At 38.1% G+C, this 25,450-nt stretch overlaps 1 protein-coding gene across 1 annotated transcript in view; it reads left to right on the top strand.

Moving 5' to 3' along the window:
* The window catches only part of LOC114467164 (band 4.1-like protein 1), a 63,443-nt gene that overhangs the window by 14,070 nt on the left and 23,923 nt on the right, over positions 1 to 25,450 (top strand). Inside the window, exons 2-3 of the mRNA XM_028453256.1 lie at positions 16,840 to 16,928; positions 17,246 to 17,395. Coding sequence (XP_028309057.1) covers positions 16,857 to 16,928; positions 17,246 to 17,395 — 222 coding nt within the window. The 5' untranslated portion in view covers positions 16,840 to 16,856. The remainder of the gene's footprint in view (positions 1 to 16,839; positions 16,929 to 17,245; positions 17,396 to 25,450) is intronic.

Below are 25,450 nucleotides of genomic sequence, written 5' to 3'. Positions count from 1 at the left end.
TTTCAGATTCATTCAAAACAATTTTTAATTATTCAGCCCTACTTTACACCGATCTGATCAGCTATTTGGGATCGGCTGATATTTTGCATTTTATGCAGTTATTGTGATCGGCTGTAATGTCTTAATTCACCAGTCCGATCAATGACGTCATTGCTGTGATTGAACTTTTTGTAGATGCTACCATTGGATTGTTTCATCATCTCATTTACTCTTGAAGACGTTCCACACCACAGTCATTCTTGCTCTACGCGACACCGTTTTATAGTATTTAACTCACATCTGTCGGCCAGAGCAAAGCGCTGAGTCAGCTAGTTTTGTTTATTGAGCCAGTTGTGTCGCGAGGTGAAGGAGAGTCGGATTAAAGGGCGGACAGCGGAGTGAGGCGCTCCCTTATACTTACGACCAGACATTTCACACAGGTGCCCTTCTTTCCTCATACGATCGGATTGTGATCAGTTGGTTTTTTTTTTTGATCAGTGATCGGCCAAAAAATAGTGATCGTGCAAAGCCTAGTTTTAAAAAACATTACCTCAAGCTGTTTATCAAAACAACTTACAGATTTGGGTGTTTTGACATTTGCCGTCACCAGTTTATCTGCACTGATTCCATCCAGTGATAAAACAACACAGTTTTCTGTGTTCATCACAAGCACCCCAGGGTGGCTTTTATCTCCAAAAGGTGCCAAAAAATCCATTACAACTATCAAAGAATCCAATTGGCTCTCAGTGGAAAGGCTAAATTCCTAGCAAAAATCTATTCCTGGATTTGTTAACAGACAGTCTTTGTATCATTGTCAGGAGAGGTTTAAAGGATGTGCATTTAACCTTTTTAAATGATGGAGCATTCAATTGCAGCGATGGCTTGAAAGGGTCACCGTTTAATGACCATAATAACTTAAATTTAACAAAGTCAATTTAATCCATGTCTTCATTTAAGGGACCATTAACACTGTCACCCATTTATCATCACTCATCCTGAGTGCTTAAACTGTACTTTGATTAAGTTTCTATAGTGTACATGGTTCTTAGTAATACTAGCTAATGTAAATAAGTGGTCAAACATCTCTGGTTTAAAACTGTTTTTGATCTAAACTTTTAGATATTTGCTGTTATTTTTCTCTGAACAATAGAAGCACTGCAGCACAGGAAAATGATGATGGAATCAGTGGTTTAGGCTGAAATTTAAACTCCTTTCCAAGGGGAAAGATGTAATAATACAATGCAGAGTGGGAGTTAACCTCTCGGGGATGTTCTGAGAATTGCTTGAGAAGATGGAGCGTTTTCCACAGCAGCAGCAGCAGCAGCAGCAGCAGAATCACAGGGTGTGTCAGAATAAAAGCTGGACAAATTTTGCTTTTGGACTGTAGACATTCGCACTTTGATCTTAAAGCTTGGAAATAGAGCGAGTTCACAGTCAGGAGATCAATCAGATGTTGTGATGAGAACTGATGTAACAAATTGAGGAATGTGATTCCAACTTCAGGATTTTAATCTACCTCTGGTTTCAATTTAACATATAACTCCCACTTCCTTCAGCAACATTTCCAAACTAAAGCTATTTCTGCTCACAAACATTTTTCTTGCACAGCTTGGGTTTTGATCTTTTGGATGGGCTAATGATGAAATGAGACCAACAAGGCCTTGTTTTTGGCTGGTTACTGATGAAAACTAAATGTATAATCATGTTAGTACTGCTCTCAGTAAATAATAATTACATCATCAAGCCTGATCTGCTTTAATTAAAATCATAGATTTTTAGCAACCATAACTTTATGTAACTCATTATCAGATATGAAATAAACAAAATTCAGCAGCAGTGGTTTATATTAAACAGTAAAAACACTATTGGAGTTATTTGTTTTATTTTCATGTGCTTTTATAAAATAATTTGATTACAATGAGGAAATAAATGAATTGCATACAATGACACTAATAGAATGACCCACATGCACAAAAATATGGTATAGAATATCAGCCCATAAAGAATAGCTCTTTGAGTCAGCATTTATTGGAGATTTTTTTATGTGTAAATGCTATTACTGAAGCAGATTATAGTGTAGATGTATTACACTTTATTTTGGGAATTGTTTTATTTATTTATTGTTTTTATTTATGTTCATTTTTATCATTATCTATATTGTCCATCCCTAGTCTGGGAATATTTCACTCAAATTTAAAGGTTTGTAGCAACATAGAGCAAATAATTGTATGATTTATCATCTGATTTAGGAATGTGCAATATTTTATCGTTAATGATTTATCGTCAAAAATATTCTCGCCGGTGAGAATTCCCATGTCGGAAATAAGCGAAGGCCATTTGTCCCTCAATTTAGCCAAGAATGCCCATAAAATCCTTGTTCCACAGGCCAAAACTGCCCCCGTTTGTTGTCAACTTATTATTCTTTGGAGCGAAACGCTGTTCTCCACACCAGGCCTCCCACCCCCAGCTCTCTCACCCACAAACGGCGGTGCTCGTCACGGCTACCTGAAGCTGCGATACATCATGGACCGCGACTTGGTTAAAACCAGATAACCATCCAACAAAGTGAACCGACTCAAGTTCCTCCGTCATGTCCACCCAAAGTTCCACAAACACGGGGACAGAGATGAACCCGAAGCAACGAGTATGAACTGAAAACTCAACTAAAGCTAACTACGCTAAGCTAACCCACAGACTGGGCTAAGAGCTAGCGCTAACCACTCCATATAAGGAATAGGCCAAATAAAAAGAACACGTCTTACTGTCATACAGCCACAGAGAGCCATCAATTTGTTTATGGTCAGATTTAACACTTTACTATGGAAGGATTAAAGCTAAACATGTCACATTGTGTGAAATAAATGTCACTATGCATCCGTCCAAACTTGTGAAACGCAATATTTTTTAATTATATTTCACGTGTTCACAAACAAAGCTGGTCCCATTAAACTAATATAACTATTGAGATTATTACACATAAATATACTGAATGATTAAATCATCAGCTTCATCTGGTTTAATTATAGGAAATCAGATAGTTCTTAATCAATCATAACTATGTAACTCATAAGATGAATGAAACAAGATTCAACAACAGTAAAAACACTGATGGAGTTATTTGTGGTTTTCATGTGCTTTTTTTTTTAGAAAATAATTTCATTTTAAATGAGGAAATAAATTAATTTTGTACAATAACACTAATAGAGTGATCCGCATGCACTGATTTTTAATGCGTTGATGTATTAAAATGTATTTGTGTTTGTAAGGAACCCGTTCACACTTTAAGTTGGGAATTGTTTTATTTATTTATAGTTTTTTATTTATCGTGATGTTTATCGTTGTCGTGATAAATACCAGAAATTATCAGGATTATTTTTGTTAGTCCATATCGCCCATCCCTAATCTGATTAGTCAATTAATCATTTCAATAATCGATGACTAGTCGACTATTAAAATAGCCGTTAGTTGCCGCCCTAATGAAAACACTCGATGTTAACACAAGCACATTTTGCATGTGTATAAGCACATCCGTTTGAGGAAAGGGATGATTCTACAAGCTGTCATTTACATATCGTCCTTCCTCGGCTGTGACATATTTTTCAAAAGCCATATTTCATAACTTCTTTCTTCTGCGCATCAGCCTATGAATGATGGGCCTGCGGGCTACCAAAGCCATATTGATTTTTTTACTCCTCCAAACTGACAGACTCTTTGTTTGAAAGATGACAGGAAGAAAAATGTGCAAAGGCAGGTCGCAGTGAACGTTGCATTATTCGGATCATTTTGCTTGAGATGATCAGTCGTTGCGTCTTTTATGAGCTGGAAATTTGTCAGCAGCTTCCTGTTGTTGATATTAAAAGTTTCTGCACATTGCAATGGGTTATTCTGCTTTTTGTCGTGACAAGTAGTACGTACATCAGTTGTAACTAAGGGTGTGCATCGCCATATATATATATATATATATATATATATATATATATTTATATATATATATATATATATATATATATATATATATATTTATATATATATATATATATATATATATATATATATATATCTCGCAATATCAATAATTACAAATTGCTTTTTTTATGTGTAAGGCTGTAAATTTTAATGGTTTTTCACAAGTTCTTTTTCCATTGATATTTATTTAAATAGTTTAGTGGACACCTATAGCGTAGCGGTGAGCATTGCCATCAATTTGACGATATGATACGATTTGCATGTCACGAGTGATGTAGTTTAACAAGGTCTGATGTGGTTCACTGACACCTATTGACCGGGTGTTTATGTGCTGTGCATATATTAGCGCAAATGTTTTTTTCGGTAAAAACATGAGTAAAAAAAAATCAGTTTTGGAATTTTTTTGGGTCGATACGATAATCACAGTGAAATATTGCGATATGTATATATATATATATTTATATCACAGAATCGATTTTTTTTCTTACACCCTTAGTTGTGACTGAGGTACGAAGCATATGAATCAAATATGAACAGATACAATAGTGTTTTCAGTGTGTGTGAACTCTAAGTTTAGAGCAGAAACTAAGATATCTGAGACTAGCTTCTTGGTGGAGTTTGGAGTTTAAAAAAACATTGATCATGAGACCGTCACTAGAGCGAGCTTGCCTTTTACATTGAATTTTTCTTATCTGTGTTGATAACATTTTTCAATACGTTTGTCTATCCTGCTGAACACAGTTTGTGTATTGACAAATATGTGACACTCACCACCAGTACACTTGCAAAGCTTTACATGAAAGTATTTCTTTGGTTTGATGATAAGTAACAATGACAGTCAAAGGTACATTCCACTCCTCCTCTTATCACTTTTACTTTGCACCCCAAAAAACAAAAAAAAATGTAGACAAAGTCCAGTGTGGTGAAAGTAAAAAACAAGTCACACACACAGTAAACAACATGATTGTACGCTCATCGCTCAGCTAAGGAGGTAAAGACAACCCTCTATCCTGAATGACAGGTAAACAAAAATCAACTCCAGTCTTTAACTATGTAATAGGAAAAAGCCACATAGGTAAAGATGTAAACTGTATGGTTTATAGAAATATAGTCATTATCTTTCTAGATTTTTGATGTGATCGCTAGTTTGATTTAGTTAGGGCATGATCCTGCTTTTTTCCAACTTAAAGCTGTTTGGTGTTAATGAGCTATACTTTACTAAAAAGTGTATTGACTTCCCATCACTATGGAATCTGAACAATTTGTCCTCATTAATGTTTGGTTCAACTATTTCCCAAGCTTATCGGCGATAAATTGAATTAAATTCTTGAGGTTCATTCAGGCAATTGGAAAAACAAGGTTTTCTTTATCTTTTTGAGATATGGTAACATTGTGACATGAATATTTATTTGAATAATATATGACAAAAACAAACAGCTAAACTCTTCAAAATGTTCAGTATTAGCAACTCCTGTGGACATATGACATGGGCATTTGTTTTTATCTTTTGGAGCACTTATAATTTGCGAAATATAGTATAAACAAAACAAAGTTTGTTTTTAAAATGATTCCCTTGGATTAAAAGGTTGAGGCAATATACATCACTGCTTGTAGTTTATGGACTTTACTTAAGGAAACATGCATGTTTTGGGATTGTGGAAGTTAACCAGAATCTATAGATAAAAAAAAAAAAAAAAACCTAACTGGACTCCAACTCTTTTTTGAAAACTGAAGTCCTTGCATGTTTTATTTCTGCATCAGCAGGTAGCTAATGCAGAATGCACGTTTGGGCAACAAAACATGCTGTATTGCATCCTTCTCGGACTGCAGTTTGAGACCTCTGCATCATTGGGAATTAAACATGGTAGTTTAAAGAATATAAATATAAACTACAGTTCAGTCAAGATGACTTCAGTGTTAGGGACGGTTTAGATTTGGTGGTAAGGTTCTATGTTGGGACCTCCCTGCTCATCCATGCAGAAAAGCCAGAAGCAAAGGGAGCTCTCCCTCGCTCTTCCCTACATTGAGAGGCATAATCAGAGAGTGGTCAGCAGGACCCCCTGGAACAGAAGCGCAGACGTTAGATGCCAACAGAAGACACTGTTTAGTTAGACAGAAGAGGAGGAACTGGGGTGGGGGAGGGTTGCGAGGCGTTTGCGGACGAAGCATGCGGAAGTAGGCGTGTTGCCATGGTTTAAATATAGCGCCTTGACAAACTTTAACCAATGGGAAGTATGGAACATGATCAGTTGAATGAATAACTGAATTAGGGGATGGATGCGGTCAGTTGTTAACAGCTACTGTGGGCTGGGCTAGGGCTAGCTTGAGTTCCGTGCCTGCCTGAACTAGCGCAATGCTCAATTTTTGGTGTTGCCCTACACAAGGTATCAGAAAGTACAGCTCAGGAGTTATCCGCTGTTGTTGCTTGAATGTGTGTGAAAGCATCCAATCCAACAAGCTGCAGTATAGATTTTTGATTGTTTCATTTCACTTTTTATATACATTATTGTTGCACTGTATAAGAGCTGCACTAACACATGTTTACCAGTCAGTTCTTGAAAGTACTACCTGTTGTACATGGTTTGTTTACTCTTTATTTCCAGCAGAGATTTCTAGTAATATCCATTATGCATTAGGTTGGTAAATTGTGAATGAATGTCAAACCCTTTTTACATATTTATCTCAGTATGGCATTGGCACTGACAGCTGGCTCTTGATGTCTGACACTATTACCATCACTAGTAGTTTGGGCCCAGTGTGACTTTGTGAGGTGCAGGTACTAATGGATTTAAAGCAGAAACACATTTGCAACACACCCACTTGGATACACAAAAAGCCCACACAATATGAGCTTACTATTGAAGAGTGGAAGCAGGGAGACGGGTCTCTTGGATTATTTTGGTCCTACTGCAGTGTGTGATTCAAGATGTACTAGATTTGTTAGATACAGATAGTGTTTATTTTGGTTCATTGGAGGTATATAAAGTTTGTGCTTTATATAACTTTACTCATGACAGTGTACTTTTTGTTTTTTTCAGACTAATCTTGGTGTTCTTATTTTCTAGTCGTACAACTTAAATGCTCCATATGAATTCTTAACCTTCCTATTATGCTTGGGGTCAATTTAACTCCATTCAATGTTTCTCATTCAAAAATTGTATTTTTGACTTTTCCTAATTTGATAGGTTCAATTGATTAAGCATAAAATGAAAATGCTAATTTACTTGGTGCTGAATTGGTTGTTCCTCTGGGGTCAGTTTGACCTCAAGCTGTTTTAGGTGTGTTGTGAAGGACCCTGATTTTGAAGAATTTTTATCTGATGAGAATGAGAGTGTTGACCATCCAACAGACAATCCCTTCCAAAAATCTGAATGATCTCTCCTTCTCCTTTTCTAAATTGTCCTCTAGGAAAAGGTTTACTGTAAATGAGGTTTTGGAACAGCTCTTTCACAGTGAAAGTGGCGTAGAACAGAATGTGTCTGACAGGATTGTGTTGAGGCATTCTCATCTGAAGTAGTAAATAAATATGTTTATGAGAGGAAAGGGGGGTTTACAGCATCAATGGTTTATTCTGTGAAAGTCATGAATGTGCACCCCAAATTAGAAAATATTTGGATGAAAGATTTTCAAGATGCACTATAAAATTAATTTCACTAAATTTGAGAAGATTTGGATGAAAACTATTCAAGATAAATTCATTCTTATTTAAAAGACTGCCCTGATGGTGGCGCTAGAGAACAGGTCAAGGTTTCATTATCAAGGGGTTATTTATGTATTCATTTGGTGTCGGAGCACCTTACAGATTTCAACCTGCATCACTGCTCAATTTAACACAGACCACTGGGTATGCAGAAACCAGAAGTGATGTGGACCTTGCCCGATTGGCTCATAAAATGACCAAAATGAAATAATTTGATTGGCTGTGCTCATGTGTTGTGCTTCAAAATGAGCTGCTGAAAGTGTCCTGAAGCTTATCTGAATCATCTCAAGCTTGACCTGCGATTCGTAGACACTCTGCTCTGACAGCTGCTACGTGACACTGACATTCTCGCTGCTTGGTTTACACGCGTGAACTCTTAACAAGTGACGACAGACGAGAAACACCTTCGTGATTCTCTGTCATGCTCTCATCTCCTTCACTAGAAATATACTGTAGATATTTACTGTTTTATCATAGCAAGATAATGATATGTCGGTCTCAAATGGGAGAAAAACATTGGAATTTAGCCTTTTAATGTGTATTGTCATGGATTCTTTTTCATAAGGATTTTATTTTAAAGGCCAGTGCTAGATTCTACATTAGGTAGGGCTGTGCAATTAATCAAAATTTTATTTTGATTTAGGTTTTTACAAAAACATAAGAAAAAACTTTTTTTATTTTACAAAAGTTTTATTTGCTAAATAACATGAGAACATATGTAAACACTTGGTAAACAAGCAAGGCAAGTCAAATGTTCTTGTATGGGAACACTTTGGGTTTGATGAGCAAAGACATCACATGCAAGAACTGATTCGTTTTGTGCAAAAGTGAACATAAAGTACTTGATTTTAAAGTTTGAAGGATTTTATTAATGTTTAAAGAATAACATTTACATTGTTTTGTACAAAAAATAAAAAAAATTTTGGTTGACAAATAATAATTTCAATAATCATGATTTCAATTATGGCTAAAATAATCATGATTATTATTTTTTCTATAATCGATCAGCCCTAATAACAGGTCTGAACCAACAAAAGGGATTAAATGGGTGGTAAACAATCATTAATTTTATGATATATTCAAAATACATACCTCTATATTTAAAAAACGCAATATATGTCAATATAAGTAAGTAACATTTATTTCTATAGCACCTTTCACAGACAAAAACCCACAAAGTGCGTCACAACACAGTTTAAAATCAAAAACAGTACACACAGTATAAAAGGCCATGACAACATAAACTCAGAGCAGCCCAAGAGTAGCTAATCAAAAGCTTGAACAAATAAAAAGGTCTTAAGTTGGCTTTTGAAGGTGTCAAAAGAGAGACAATAGAGAGTCAATAGAACGCAGGAAGGAAGGATCCGTCTCCTCTGGTCCGTAAACAAGTGTGAGGAACCATCAGCACAGTATCTCAGATTACACAACACAATCTAACAAAACCAATAACAGAGCTAAGCTATTAGGTCACCTGTTAATATTGATTTGTGTTAGACATTTGGCTGATTTCCTTGCAAATTTTTGTTTCAAAAACAATCTATTTTGTAGCTGAAGAGAATTTCTAGAGATTTGAAATATATATACAATTTTACACAAATCAAGCTGCCCACAGGCCCCTCAAAGGTAAACTGGGATTCTGCACAGGCTGCCAAACAGCTGCAGCGTCCGACTGATGCAGCTTCATTATGCAGCTTGTTACTGGACCGTTACCAGAGCAGTGGCGCACTGAAATACAGCCCTTCAAATTTCATTAAAAATATAAGTAATTAGTGAGCTGTTGACGTAAAAAGGACTCCAGTCCTCGAGGGCCTGATTACCGAGACTTTTAGATGTGTCCCTGCGCCGGTTCAAAATGCATCTTAGGAAACATGGAAGTATACTTTATTTGAAACAGTCACTATCCTAATCATACTAATAGTATATACTCATGGAGTGTGTTGTATAGTATGTGGTTTCAAATACAACCCATATTTATTTTTACAACTAACCAAAAACCCAAATCCAAAAAAAGCACAATTAAGGCAAACTGGGGACAGGACACCACAACACTGCAGCACACAAGAGTGTAACATCGATAATAAACCATCAGTCTGTGTCCCAGCACTAGGCTAAATAGTGAGGAAAGCTTGATAGGGAACGAGCCACACCTGGGTGCAAAACATGAGGCAGTTAATCACTCACAACCCAAACACACTGACGAGCAGGAAGACGACACAAAGATACAAGAGTTAAAACATGAAAAAAATAACTCAACAGAATAAACAAAGATTCACAGAAAAACAAAAAGAGGACCACAAGGGCTATAATCAATTAAAACCAATCAATTTCATACACAAGGTCATTCAACATGCTGTACATTATTAAAACATAGAAACATTAAGCAGTTTGTTACACATCTTTGCAGCATAACAACTAAAAGCAGTCACCATGTTTGCTGTGAACTCTGGGCTCCACTATCTGGCCTGTGTCCATAGATCTGAGAGACCTGCTGAGTTCAAACCAGACTAACATCTCACTGATGGATTCTGGACCCAAACCCACTCACAGATTTATACACCAGCAGCAGAACTTTAAAGTCTATTCTGAGGCTGACTGAGAGCCAGTGTAAAGACTTTAAAACTGGAGTAATGTGTTCTGACCGCTTTGTTCTGCTTAAGACCCAAGTTGCAGCGTTCTGAACCAGCTTCTGCCAGGAATCCCCCAAGAGAGCCTCAGTCTGCTGGAGATAAAAGCATGGACCAGCTTCTCCCATTCTCCTGAGTCATGAAACCTTTCACTCTGGAGATGTTCTTTAGGTGGTAGAAGCTGGTTGTTGATAGATTTGATCTGACTGCTGAATGTCAGATCTGAGTCAACTAGATCACCAAGGTTTCTGACATAGGCTGTTCGAAATGGCATACTAACGTACTACTCATACTAAGTCTGACTTCTAAATGGATCTTATGGATCAAATATGTTGATATTCTACTTTTTCACTTATAAAGGAAAACTGGGAGTAGGACACCAAAACACTGCAGCATACAAGAGGGCAACATCATCAATAAACCAGTAATCATTCTTCCTGTGTCCCAGCAGTCAGCTAACTAGTGAGGGTGGCTTGATTGCGGACGAGCCACACCTGGGTGCAAAACACGAGGCCGCTAATCACTCAACCACACTGACATCACTGGGAGGAGGAGACGAGACCAGGAATTCCTGGGAACCCAGAAAGACAAGCGTTAAAACATGAAACAAGAACTAGAATGGAAACTAAACAGAATAAAAACAAAGACTCAGAAAAATAACAAGAGGACCAAAAGGGCTAAAATCATCTAAAACCAAACAGAACCTGACAATTTCATACACAAAGCAAATCAATGTGTTTAAAACAGTTTAAAAAAACAATAAGAACATTGAGACATTTACCAGGGTTTAAAAAATCAACAGTGAAAACAATAACTCAACAATGAAAGCATTACAAATCTCCCTCTCAGTCATACGCAGAGAAAAAGCAGTTCTCCTTTCTCTATTACCACAGATAATCACTTCCATCTTCACATGATTTAGTTGAAGGAAGTTTTCACTCATCAAGCAGTTTACCTTTTCTAAGCAGTCACACAAATCCTCTATGGGACCAAGTCATCTGGGTTCAGCGATTGATATACAGTGGTTGGAAAAGTTTGGTCACCCCTGACAATTTCCAAAATTTTCATTTATAAAACATTGGGTGTTTGGATGAGCAAGTTCATTTTGATCTATCAAAAAACTGATGGACACAGGAATATTTCAGCAGTGAAACTAGGTTTATTGGACTAACAGAACATGTGTAATTTGCATAAAACCAATGTCATATTGTTGATTTGAATACCTGTACCTACTTAGCACGGGTTAATTGGAACACACAAATGTGTTGGTGAGCCTGTCATGTCAAGCCTTGAACTTCATAGACGGGTGTAGTCTATTACACAAGGTTTTTTCTCATAAAACAGTTTGATTTAATCAAAATATTCTACAAGGGCAAACATTGTCTTTAATAATTTTGAGTGCACTTAATTTAATAAACATCTGTAAACATCATCAGCATACCAAGTTATTTGTTAAAGCTGCTATCCGGAGTTTCTGAGAGAACGTCTCGATGTCCCGCCCTCAACAGCTCTACTTCCTCCCTTGCCTCTGCCAATCTACCAGAAGCTACGCCTCTACGTTTGTGCACGTGCATTGCAAACACAACTAAGTCGGATAACTACAAAAACTACACATTTATTGTTAAAGTGCCATAACTTTTGATTAAAGGTCCCATGTCATGCTACTTTTCACTAGGGATGTAACGATTAATCGTAAGGCAGTTAAAAATCGATTCATAGGTATCACAGTTCACATCGATGCTGTGAAAATTGAATCGCAGTACTTTTTTTAAACACCAGAGGACGCTATCCAGAAGTGTTGGCGGCGGGCGGAATCTGCTACTGCTTTCTTTCTGGCTGCCTTCTACTCTTAAACATGTTCATAAATTATTCCTTGCCCCTTTGGCACTGAAAGAATATCTGTAATATTACATGAATATCTGTAAAAGTCACGTTTTTCTATTAGCTCTGTCTGCTAGCATAGCATCTCTTCTTCACTGCAAGATATCTGCATGCCAACCGACCACTCAGTTACCAGCGCCCTCTGCCGGTTCAAACAAATATCTGACACAAATACAGTGCAATGACTGTTTTTTTTTTTTTAAGTCGAATTGTTAAGGCACAAAAAACATTTTCAGTTGCACTTTTAAAAAGAAAAATAACTATTATGCAGTTTTGTATTGTTTACTACAGAACCAGAATTAAAATTAATAGGCTTCTTCTTCATTTGTATTATTCCTTTATTTATTTCATTCAAGATTTATTTTTAGTTAAATTGCATTCTTTTGAGTAGTTTATGAAGGGATTCTTTTGACAATGAAAAATAAAAGGAAAATAGTACCGTCATTTATGTACAGTCCCATTTTGTAAAATAAATCATGAGAGAATCGTATCGTGAACCCAGTATCATGAATCGAATCGTATCGGGAGTTGAGTGAATCGTTACATCCCTATTTTTCACTCATCTTCATTTGTTCTAAGAACCCCAAAAACATAGTATTTGAGGTTTATTTTCGCAAACTCTCCTGTTTTCCAGAGTTTTAGCCTCTGAAAAGTCACTTTCTGAGCAACTCTACACAAACAGGCTGATTTGCGGCCTACTTATGCATATTCATGTGTGGGTGTGTCTATAGACGGGACACTGACTTCCTCCTCCCCGCACGGTGAAGTAGGGCCAGAGGACGGCCCGCCCTCCTCCCACCCACTCCGTAGCCGAGCTCATGCTGCTTTATAAACACAAGACAGAGCGTGGGGGCGGGGCATTTGCCGGTTCATACATAGACTGTAGAAAATACATACATAGCACTGCGTGAAGGACGCTGAAATGCTCACCTTCGTGGGTGTGTCTGTTTACATGTCAATCACGGCAGAGAGCTTCCTGGAGGCGCGGCTTCTCCAGCTCAGTGCCGCATGAAATTCATCATCAAAATGTGAATGCGTCATCAAATTGGAGCGAGGTGTTTGGGCTCACCCTGCAGTAAGAAAGGAGCAAATCACCCACTAACGATTGAGGGAATCACTGAAAAAAACACTTTTTATGAAAAAGTTGATTTAGCTTGACATGGGCCCTTTAAAACATATCACCTGTCCATGAGAAATGCTGCCAAACCCTGGTCCGTTCGGAATCCTTTTAAAAGCAGCAAGTCCTCCCACCTTTGAAAAGCAGCTCCGAGATAAATTCTGTTGCGGTCACGAAGACATTTATCCACAAGCTTTGTACCCGGACTTTTCTTTTGTCTTTTAGTAGAAGCTTTATACGTCGGCAATCGTGGAATGGGTAATGAGTTTTGGAGCCCTCCTCCATGACGCTATGCTGCTCTGTAATACCTGGTTGCTGTTGTGACAGTGCACGCACATTCACTTTGATTGACAGTGGCCCACTGCAGGAAGTCGAAGCCTATTGGCTGGGCCAAGTCAGCGCTTTCTTGCATTTGTATAGGGGTCTATAGGACAAAGGTGGGACTTATTTACATTAATGTAAATGAATGACCACCAGCAATAGACCATAGTAAAAGACTAGATAGGTATTTTTTTCGCATTTCAAAAGAATCATACGTAAACATAGATTTCTCAGAAATTCTGGACTTCAGCTTTAATACTACTGCGATTTTCTAACTGCACATTTACCATCAACAAGAAATTGAGAGATTGAGAAAGATATAGAAGTAGGGGATTCACCTATTTATATATAGCCTAGTAGTGAAGCTCTGACTAATAGCAGCCATGTAATAATTAGCAGATGCGCTTGTCGCTCACAGTAGATAGAAAAACACCTCCATTACACTCACTTTTAATCGTTCTTACTTACTGCCCTGACATCATTATATCCTTCCCAAACATCAATGACACGCTACGATTAGCTTGCTGAGCTGCACTGCTTTTGCTGACATCCAGGTGTTGTTTAATGAGGTTCTGCTTCAACCCGGTGGAATTATAGTAAAGGTTTTGTGTTGCACAGTTTGCAAAAAAACGTGTCATAAGTGATCTGAAAGTATTTTCAGGTGCTAGTTTTCTCTCTATCCCTTTTACTCACTGTTAGCAGCTATACATGCAGTGTATACAGTGCGTGTATCTGCACACACACAGCAGGTAATGATTCTGTAGATTATGCTTGAGTTAGTAACTTCATTAATTCTTGATAAATGTAATTAGGTACTAACACGTAGTTATTGCATTACTTTTAATTGGGGGGGGGTAACCTTCTAATATGTAAAATAATTAGATTTTTGTGCAGGTTTCACAAGCCAGTTCCATTATGAAATAGAACAGAAGATATCCATTATAGATACATCATTTCATGTATTATTAACAAACTGCAAACCATAACTGGTAGTCATACTGTCGGCCCTACTTGACGTCAATTTAGTGTTAAATAAAAATAGCTCTCACACAGCTTCCAGAAAAAAATGGTGCATAGTGTACTTCCAAATATAGAAGATTCTCTTTCTTTGTAATCTAAATTCTATTAATCACACAAAGAACAGTTTTACAATAAGTGCTTTTAAAATGGCTCTTTTGAAAAGTAAGATTTGGACAAATCCAACATTAGCTCCAAAACATTATTCATTCGTTCATCTATCTATCCACCATCCATATACTCTGAACACCCTGTTAACTTCAACTTCAGTTAGAATATCAGCTATCAGAGAGAGAGAGAGATAACGTGTGTGTCCTTTCTACTTGCAGCATGGGGTTATCTGTGTTTTTGACCATTACCTTTGTTGGTATGTGCTGTTGAGAGATGTTTGATGAGATTAGTGTTACTCACATCGCAGACAAACACTGCTCTGGGACATAATCTACATTTCCTGTGTCTGTTCTTTCCTTTTACATCAATTACATTGGAGAAGAGTCTGTATACCTCCATCCTGGAAACAGCTGTTTTAACTCAACAGACTGCTTAAGACTTGTAATTGGTGCATTTACATCTCTGTAGTGGTTGTCTGCCGTGCATGCTGATGTTTGTATGAAAGCCCATCTATCTTAGCTCTGGCACTGATTGGCTTACCAATGTTACATACTCCACCTTTAGCCAATTATACATTACTTGTGTAAGAAAGACAATCAGGAATAAAACATTTGCAGCTCCCGTTTTGTGCCTTACAGAGTTAGCCAGGTTTAATATCAGCTGTTAGCCGCCAGTATTCAGATTCATAGTACGCACAGAGCGTTTCTTTTTACTTTTCTCTATGGGACAATGGGTTTTAAGATGTTCCAATGTGGGGTGGGTCTATGTTTCAATGTTTTTCTAAAAATTCAATAAATATATAATTTAAACACGAAAAGCTCAGTCGCTCAGGACCTCGTCGCCTGAATCACACAAATTGGGTTGCTTGAAGGGAGGTCGCGTCATTGACATTGATTTTGAATGTAATCTAGTCGCTTCAGTCGCGTTCGGTATAGGCTTCAAAATCAGTTATTGACAGATGATATAAATGACAATCATTGGCCTTTTTGTTAGGCTTCAATTAACTGGCTTAAAAAACAAGTGGACTCAGCATGTTTAGCCTATTACAAACCAGCCTCTTTATAGTTTGATGTATTATTGTTATTATTATCCCAATTTACCACTTTTGGCTAAATATATACTGTAGGCATGATTGTAATTTTCTAAAAAAAATACAAAACTCAATATATCTTGAATCTTGATATTTCGCCCAGCCCTTGTAGGGCTCTGATAACTCCCAGTTTATGTTCCAATGGGCAAGTTGAACACTTGGTACTGGTCTGTGTGGGTTGGTTTTCTGTAGTGCCTAATGTTAAGGTGCCCATCTCCCTCAAAGCTCACTCTGCAGTCCAAGAAGGCTCATCTGTTTTCTTGGTTTTCTTCAGAGTGAATTTGATGTTGCTGTCTATTGTATTGATGTGTTGGGTCACAGATTGCATTTCTTGGGACTTGATGTGAGCCCAGGCGTCATTTACCATTACATACCATAACAAGTGGCTCAGAGCTGGGAGGTCAGCTTCTGTCTTTCTATCTCTTCCATGAACATCTAATATAAAGGAAACAGGACATTCTTTTCAGGACAGCAATGGAAGACAGTATTTTTGAGGTGTGAAAGAGTCCACCTTTCTTTGTAAAACATTGTTGAACAGAGGAGGGGGTTGAGACGCAAGCCCTTTAAGATATATACCTGTAATCCCCTCATCTCTTCACTCCCCAGATTTACCGTACTCAACAGTAATCTCCCTATCAGAGTTTGCTGATACCAGGGATCATTTAGTATGCCAAAGAGTTGCACAATAAGTTAATCAAGCCTAATCAACTTCAGGGCATAAATCCTCCCAACTATAAAATTACTGGAGAAGCCTCTGAGAGGTAAAAAGTCTTCAAAACTCCTAAACTAAGATACTAAAATCTGTAAATGAAGTTAGTCACAATGCCACTGCAGGTATAAGGTTTATGGCATTACTCTAAATACTAGAGTAAGTGATTCTACATGTTGACAGAAGGGTGCTTTTTGATTTAATTAGTTAAATCCACCTTGGGTTCTTTGGAAGATTAGACTTTAGGCAGCAGTAAACATTAATAAACATCCCCTTTTGTATTTGATGTTGATTAGATACAGTATATCTCATGTGTTCTTGCAGGACTGTAATCTATTTCTATGACAACCGAGACAGCCTCCGCTTGGGAAATGAAGACCGCAATGGAGGGTGACACAAGAAGAACCAATCAGGTAGGAGCTCTGGGCAGCACCCAGCAGCTGTACATCATTTTACTCAAGCATTTCAATCACTTAGGGGCTCCATCCGGCTTTCTGTTTGATATGCAAGGCAGCGAGCCCACCCTGCCTGTGCCAGCAACCCAACATCTCAGAGCATCAGTGCCACTACATCATGCATCTGCTGATCAAAAAATGAAGTTAAATAAATTTGTTGGGCCAAATAAACATCACTTCATAAAACATGGGGATACAAGAAGTTTTTTTCTGAAATATGGAAATGGGGTGTTTTTAGTTGAACATGCACAGAAGTAAGATTTCTTCTCTCTTAGGTGCCAGAAGACCATGGCGAAATGGATGATAACTCAGAGAAGACTCCCAGCAAGGCCTCTAAATCTCCACAAAAAACCTCCAAACGCCCAAAAACGGTCCCTGTTAAAATAATCCTACTGGATGGTTCAGACTACGAGACTGCAGTTGAGGTAGGGCTGTTTCATTATGTTTGTATCGACCAAAAAAGGGGGTGGGAAAAAATGAAATTGTCAATATTTAAATATATCTTATTGTATGATTTTCTGTGCTTGGTATTGAGTACAAAACTTAATAAAGTAGCATTTTTTTCTCTTAACAATACTGCAACAAGATCACACGTGAAACCATAAGAAGCATTAGCACCTTTAACTCTCCTATAATCCTTGGGGTCAGTTTGACCCCATTCCATGTTCATCATCGAATGAGGTCAACTTGGGGGAAGGAGGAGACAATATCCTCATTTTATAACAGCTCTTTCACAGTTACATTAACATAGAGGAGAATGTGGAGAGGAGTTTAGAGTGAATAACCCCAAATATGTTACAAAAAAGGAGATATAAATAAGTAAATACATGTTTATGAGAGGAAAGGGGGGTTCCCAACTTCAATCAATATGGTTAATTCTGTGAGAGTCATGAACGTGCACCCCAAATTAGAAAATATTTGGATGAAATATTTTCAAGATATGCGAAATCTAAAAGTGAAAGTTTCACCACAACCAATAGGGTTCATACTTTTGTGGTCCTTAATGTTGTCAGTAAATTTGAGAAGATTTGGATGAAAACTGTAAGATTGATTCTAATCTAAATGTTTGGCCTGATGGTGGCGCTAGAGAACACTATCAAGAAGTTATTTATGTATTCAAATAATAAACAAAGTGCCTGACACAAAAACTTGGTCAACAGTTTTCTGAAAATCATTTTCTGGGGGCAAATATTCCTGGGGTCAGATTGACCCCAGAGGTAAAATATGTTAGTAATAGTTTAAAGATAATAGGATGGTTAAAGATAAATCGATTTAAAGCAAAAACAATGAGCAGAGATGGTTTATATCCATAACAACAGAAGAAATAAATAAAGGTTTACATATTTGACCTTCACTCTCTGTTGACTTTTAACGGTGAAATGAAACCCCCCCAAAAAACTCACCCTCCACTTTATCTAGGGCATTGCTCAACTCATAGACTGCTTTTCAGGTAGTTTGTACTTGTGAGTATTTCAGCATAAGCACTATAGCAAAAACCCTTCACTTTAAAACAAGTATCTGATCATAAGCTTCTTTTTCAATGGTTGTTTCTCTGTGTTGAAATGTAATCATGCGTAAAATTTGTAGAAATAGAAACAGTGGCAGAAATCCGCTGATGATTTTCATAAGCTATAGTGATAATCTCTAGTATTAACAGTCATCTTAAGGTAATGCCGTGTTACTCCATGGAAGTCCTCCTGCCCTTGATATGTGTGACTGAGTCAACAAAGGCTGCTGTGTTGCGTTTCTCTCTGAGAGACAGAGGAATATGACAGGTGAACGGAGGCGAGATGAGCTCTGCGTTGTGATGGATGGAAGCCTCAGAAGAACAATCTACTGTATGAACTGATTATGCTTGTGCACAGCTGGTAGTAAGACTCAGACCCACACCAGTCTAGTTTTATTTGGATTTCACAGCTACCCACATGATGATCGAGCCCTGCTGAAAATGAAATTTGCTCCTCTTCGGCGATGTCAAAACACTTATTTCTAACCAGCGGGGGACCAATGGCCGAGTTCACATTGGTTTATATTATAACCTGTGCTGGGACCCCATTGGCTGCTGCTGTTGCCGATGATGGAGTGTGATGTGGTTGGCAATGATGGACAGTGTTTGCTTTTCAGCCTCTTTCGTGTCAGCTATGTTCTTTTTATGGCTTACTACCAGAGAGGGGAGAAATACAGTATATTGGAGATGCTGCCTGGGGATCACATGCTGCATATATATTATACCTTCTAACCTCACCCCTCATCTATCGTCCTGTTTTACTTACATACATGCATGCATACACCCCCACAATTCTTTAGGTCATCTGGCCATTGACACAAGAGGTTGTGGGCTTGATGGGAAAATCCATACCACTGACAAATGAGCTCTCTAATGTCGGAGTGGGTAGAGAATAAAAGAGGAGGAGGGAGAGATGAAGAGTGAGGCTCTGGGAAAGGAATGATGAAGATAAGGTGGAGCCCAGGAGCACTCCTTTCTCCTTTCCATGCTGTAGTATTACTGAGAGTGCATTTATCAGTGTGTTGGCAAAGGAGGCAGAATGATCGATGCAGTGAAATCATTATTTTAATTACAGGCATGATATCCGATGGGTACGCCGGGCCACGTTGAGAGAAAACAAGGAATTGGCCTGAAACGCTTATCGATGTTTGGTTTTTACGACATTATAGATATTGACCCAGTGTAGTGCATTTACTGTACATTCATCAGTCTTTCATGTGAATATACACTATTAAACAAGAACTCCACCTCATTAGAATACTTCACTGTTTTAGTTTTAGCAGCAACATAAAAATAACTTTACAATGTCTTTCACTTACGGTTTTACGTAAATGGCATTTCCTGAAGGAGTGTATCATTGTGAACGGTGAACTGCTTAATTGAAACAAAACAAAAATTGTTGAATTTTGTCAGATCTAAAATGTAGGTCAGTGGGTAGAGAGTAGCAGGAAATGGCCTAATTAAGAAGCATAATAGACAGCACTAAACTGGCCTATTGTGCATGTTTAATCTAAAAATATCTATTCAAATTAAACATTTTCCCTTTAATCAGTTACTGCACAGTGGATCCTCTTCCTCCATTAACCCTCCTATTATTCTAGGGGTCAATTTGATCCCATTCAATGTTTATCACTCAAAACATTATAGTTGACTTTTTTTGATTCATATTTTCATATATTTTCCTAATTTGATGGGTACAATTGATTAAGCATATAATTATCATTATGTTATTTTTTCAATGGTGTTCCACTGGGGTCAATTTGACCCCAAGCTGTCTTAGCTGTGCAAAAGTTGTTGTCTATGTGTGCTCTTACAGCCCCACACCTGCAGGTGCAGAGTTGATACATGATATGTCTCAGTAATATTTCAGCATAATAGGAAGGTTAAATGTACTATAAATATAGTAGATTATATGTATTAAAGTGAATAGAAAATATTTAAATACTTCTGAAAAATTATTTTTGCTCGTCTATTAAATAGTAACATTTGGATTTATTATTACGCGTTCATAACACTGTGAAAACAATTGTCGTGGATACAACAGTTTTTCCCGACGCAAACCCTCATTAGAAATTTAGTGTAGCTCTAGAAAATTGTCTGTCATCCCTTTTTCTAATGCACTCACCCTCTGTCTTGTTGGCACGAATGAGGCGATCAACAAATGGGTTCTCTTAAGATTACACTGAATAAATTCGAGCCACAGAAGTCCTTACAAAAATTGAATGACTTGGAAATTTCTTAAATGATACTTCCTTCCCTATCTATGTTGTTTCAATGTCAAATGTGTCTTTAATTGCATAAAAAATAACAGAAATTACATCCTGCTTGCCACTATCTACTATTACGTTGTCTTTACCCCAATCAGTGTCAGCATCCTCTTTTATTCAACTCTGAAATAAAGAGACAGGTTTCTTTGTAATGCTTAATTAACCACATGTTTAATATTTTAAAGTTATGCTGACTTGTGCCAGACTTATTAAGTGGAGCTCAACAAAAGGCCTCTGGGGACCTCGTACAACCCAGAGATGAAGAAAATGAGAGGGCACTCTCAGTAGAGACCTCTTGCTTCTGTTTCCATGGCAACAGCTGCTTGGTTTGCTTTGTTGCCCTAGGAGGCAGGTTTTCTGAGGAGATGTATCTGGTGCCTGTGTGTGTGTGTGGTCAAATTATAATAATGATGATAATACATTTTATTTAAAGGGACCTTTCAAGGTACCCAAAGTCACATACAGAAAAACAGGTTAAAAAACAGTAGAGATGGGATTTGAAAGTGCTGAGTGAATCTGCGTTTCGGAGGTCAGGAGGGAGTGAGTTCTAGAGCTGGGGAGCAGAGCGACTGAAAGCTCTGCTCCCCATGGTGATGAGGCGCGCAGAAGGGACACTGAGGTGGATGGAAGAGGATGATCTGAGTGAGCGAGAGGGCGTGGCAATGTGGATGAGGTTGGAGAGGTATGAGGGAGCCGGCTTGTGGATGGCCTTAAAAGTGAGTAGAAGTATTTTGTAAAGTATGCAATGTGATATGGGTACCCACCAGTGGTGCTGCTGGGGGACGGGTATGGTGATATGGTGAGTAACGGGGGTCCTGGTGATGATCCTGGTTGCTGAGTTCTGGACGATTTGAAGTTTATGAAGGGTTTTGTTGGGAAGACCGGACAGGAGGGAATTACAATAATCCAGACGGGAGGTGACCAGACTGTGACCGAGTATGGCAACAGTATGAGTGTGAGAGATTAGCGGAGGCGGTTTATATTGCGGAGGTGAAAGTATGCAGACCGTGTGATGTTATTGATTTGAGAAGTGAATGATAGAGTACTGTCGGGGATGACATCCAGACTCTTAACCTGTTGAGAAGGAGAGATGGAGGAGTTATCAATGGTTTAGAAGAAAGTGTCTATTTGTATGGGTGCCGTACGGACAACCCCTGGGGCTATTGGTACATTTACCGAAGTACACGTACGTAATGTCTTAGGGTTAGGTTCTAACGCTATATCGCAACAATTTTTAGGGTTAGGGTTAGTTTTATTCTTAGTCCCATGACCTAAACATGGCCAATGACTGACCTATCACTTGACCTTTGGTTAAAATGGATTAATAAAACTTCTGTTTGATCACTGTTTAATTTCAGAAAGTTGGATGTGAACCATGAGTTTATTTCAGTGAGGCAGTGAGTGAGGGAGAAAAGCGAAAGTGAGACATCAGGCTTGGTGGAGATGTAGAGCTGGGTGTCATCCGCATAGCAATGGAAATTGATGTGATGATGAAAAATATGGCCCAGAGGGAGTTAGTAGAAGATAAAAAAGCAGGGGACCCAGGACAGAGCGGGTGGGAGTGGGTGAGATGTAAATGATTTTAGTTGAATGTACTGAGTGCGGCCTGAAAGGTAAGATTTAAACCAGTTGAGGGCGGTGTGTGTAATGATAACAGAGAGAAGTCTGTCGAATGGTATCAAAGGCTGCACTCAGATCAAGCAGGATGAGGATGGAAAGGAGACCAGAATCAGCAGCCAGAGATCGTTGGTGATTTTGAGTAGGGCTGTTTCGGTGCTAGGAGTGGGCGGAAACCAGACTGGAACTGTTCATAAAGATTATTACAGGAGATGTGAGTATGAAGCTGTGAGGCAACGTTTTTTTTTTTGAGTAATCTACAGAAGAATGGCAGGTTGGATATAGTTTGTAGGTTTTTGAGATTATTGGGATCTGAATCAGGTTTTTTGAGTATTGGTGTGACAGCAGCTGTTTTTAATGAGGAAGGGACAGTTCCATTGGTAAGTAAGGAATGTATAATGCATGTAATGAGGAGAGCCAGAGTGGACACAGAGGCTTTAACGAGAAAAGTTGGAAGAGGGTCTAAGGGTGCTTTCACACATGCCTCCTCACTCTGCACCATGCTTCGCTTCCTCGGATACTCCGGGCTTTTTGCGATATTTGAAAGGTCATTGAAACACTGGTGCGGAGCAAACAAGCAAACTCTGGTCCTCTGAAAAATGTAGGTCTGGGTTCGGCTCAAGTGAAGCATGGTGCGGTCTTTAACCATGTGAGAAAGCAACCACTAGCAAACATAGGACTTTACATTGAAGCACAATTGTAACGAAGCAACTCCATCAATGACAGCACAGCAGCAGCCGCTGTGTGCCTCCCGTAACAGACACAAGTACACATTCATAACCCAGTGCTCCAGCAGGAACACACATGTCTATCCATCCATTCATCCATCCATTTTCAGAGTCACCTTTGTAAGCACACACATCTCTGTTTTCTCAAACTGATCACATGATCAGTGATGGCTGCACATTTGACGACTCTGTTTTTTCTGCGTATATATTCTCATATCTTTACACATTACACATCCTTACTGGTAAGTTACTGTTGACATGACGGCTCTGAGCTCTGACAGGTGGAGACGGAGCGGAGTCATCTGTGTTTATGTAGAGCATTAGCGCAGGTTGTGATTATGGGTTATTTGAATTATTATTAATTACTTTTCTGCGGGGATTGTTTTAGGATTTCCTTTGGAAAACATAGGAAGAGAGACCAAATATGGCGCGACTGTCAGTAGTGACAGGGCAGCGGCACATCGTCACAGCATTGGAGGTGGAAGTATTTTGTCCAATCGGAGACCGACCGTTTTGCCTGTGTATATAGAATAGAATGCGTGAAAGCGGACCGGAGCAAATTAAAATGCAAAAATGTTGCAGATTCACCTCCTGAATCGCACCAAGTACACCGGACTGTATGTGTGAAAGCACCCTAACTGGCAGGTTGAGATTTTAGATTTAGCAATGAGTTCAGTTATGTCGCAGACAGAAGGTAAAGTAAAAACAGGGAGTGGCTGAGAGGGTGGGAAAAAGAGAACTGAGGACAAAGTTTCCTGAGCTGGGTTTGGAAGGAGGTGTTGATGAATATTATTGATTTTGATGGTAAAAAAATGATATGAGGGTATTTCAGAATGTGGTGGAGTACATGTGCGAGGGAAGAGTATCAGGGGCCTAATTGACGCGTCTGCGTACAGAGAACAGGGCTTGTGAATTGCCTGTATGTGAATGAATTCAACTGGAGTAATGGGTGGATACAGCCCTTGTAGTGTGAGATATGGTTGAGATACATTTGCTTGTGAACAGTGTGTTTATATAAGCATTGACAACCTTTTGCTTTAAGTAGAGTTATTGAGAACATCATGAAGGCTGTCATTGTAATGATTAACCAGGTTGTCAGGGGTGGAGTGGCTGATGGGATGAGGAAAACTGTTAATACAAGATGTGAAAGTATTCAGATTAATGTCCTTGATATTCCAAAAAGAAATGGTTCGTGGGAGGATGGTTTTGTATAGTGGCAGGTTAACATTAAATGATAAAAGCTTGTAGTCAGAGATAGGGAGATCAACAGCCCTGTAATTGACAGGAGAGACACCAGAGCAAGTCCAGAGTATGTCCTTTAGTGTGATTTGGAAAGTTAATATATTGCTGAAAACCAAGACTGTCAATGGCAAGAATGGTTTAGATTGTCCATATGGATATTAAAATCACTCAAAAAAAATATGTTAGATGACAGACAGTTAAGATGGGTTAAAAAGGCAGTAAAGTCATTAATAAGATAAGACATTTGGCGTGGTGTAAACAAACCCCGGAGGAGGTTAATTGCATTATGCTAAAGCTTGCTGCGCAACCCACAGAAGCCGTAAAGAGGTTGGAGAAGGAAAAAGGGTGTGGTCTGGTCGTTCTGTTCACAACCATAGTGTCAAACACTGATTTTGCCTGATGGATTCAAATGAATCTTTTCACATTTCTTTTTTGGTTTCATGAACATTTAGTAGGTTATCGGACAGGGTTGGGGTCAATTACATTTTTTAGTTACAATTATGTTTTCAATTACGCATGTTCAATTACAATTTGATTATCATTACAGTGACCAGCATTTTTTCCAATTATAATGACATTACAATAATTTCTTATCCTCAGAAAGTCAATTGCAATTACATTCTCAACTACTAAAGTTCAATTACAATTCATCACAATTAGTGAGCCTGAAATAAATAATCTAAGAAAAGTTAACCTTCCTCATGTGTTAGCTTTCTGTTAGCATCTCTTATGATAACTGGTCCTAAATTAGCTGTGAAATACACTAAAATCAAATATCTATCATCTATTTTCTTTCCTATCCATTGGTTACCTTGTTAGATTTCCTAATTAATAAAAAAAAAGTTTTTAATATTTTTGGTGTGGACATCTGAGCCTTTTATTCTCCTCGATTATTATTATTTTTTTATTTGTAAAATGTGGGAAAGCTTGATATGAAACATATTTTAATAATTGTTAACTACATACTCTACGTGTAGTACTGTACATATAATTGTAACATGGTTCCCCATTTTTGCTTTAAATTATAATTAACAATTTTTATAGAATTTTCATGGCAGTTACAATTACAAAGTCAATTATCTGAATTCAATTGCAATTTAATTATGATTACGACAGCAA

The sequence above is a fragment of the Gouania willdenowi genome, chromosome 7, assembly GCF_900634775.1.
Source record: "Gouania willdenowi chromosome 7, fGouWil2.1, whole genome shotgun sequence".
Taxonomy (NCBI): domain Eukaryota; kingdom Metazoa; phylum Chordata; class Actinopteri; order Blenniiformes; family Gobiesocidae; genus Gouania; species Gouania willdenowi.
Note: the sequence above shows the minus strand (reverse complement) of the source record. Positions and strands in the feature narration are given on the sequence as shown.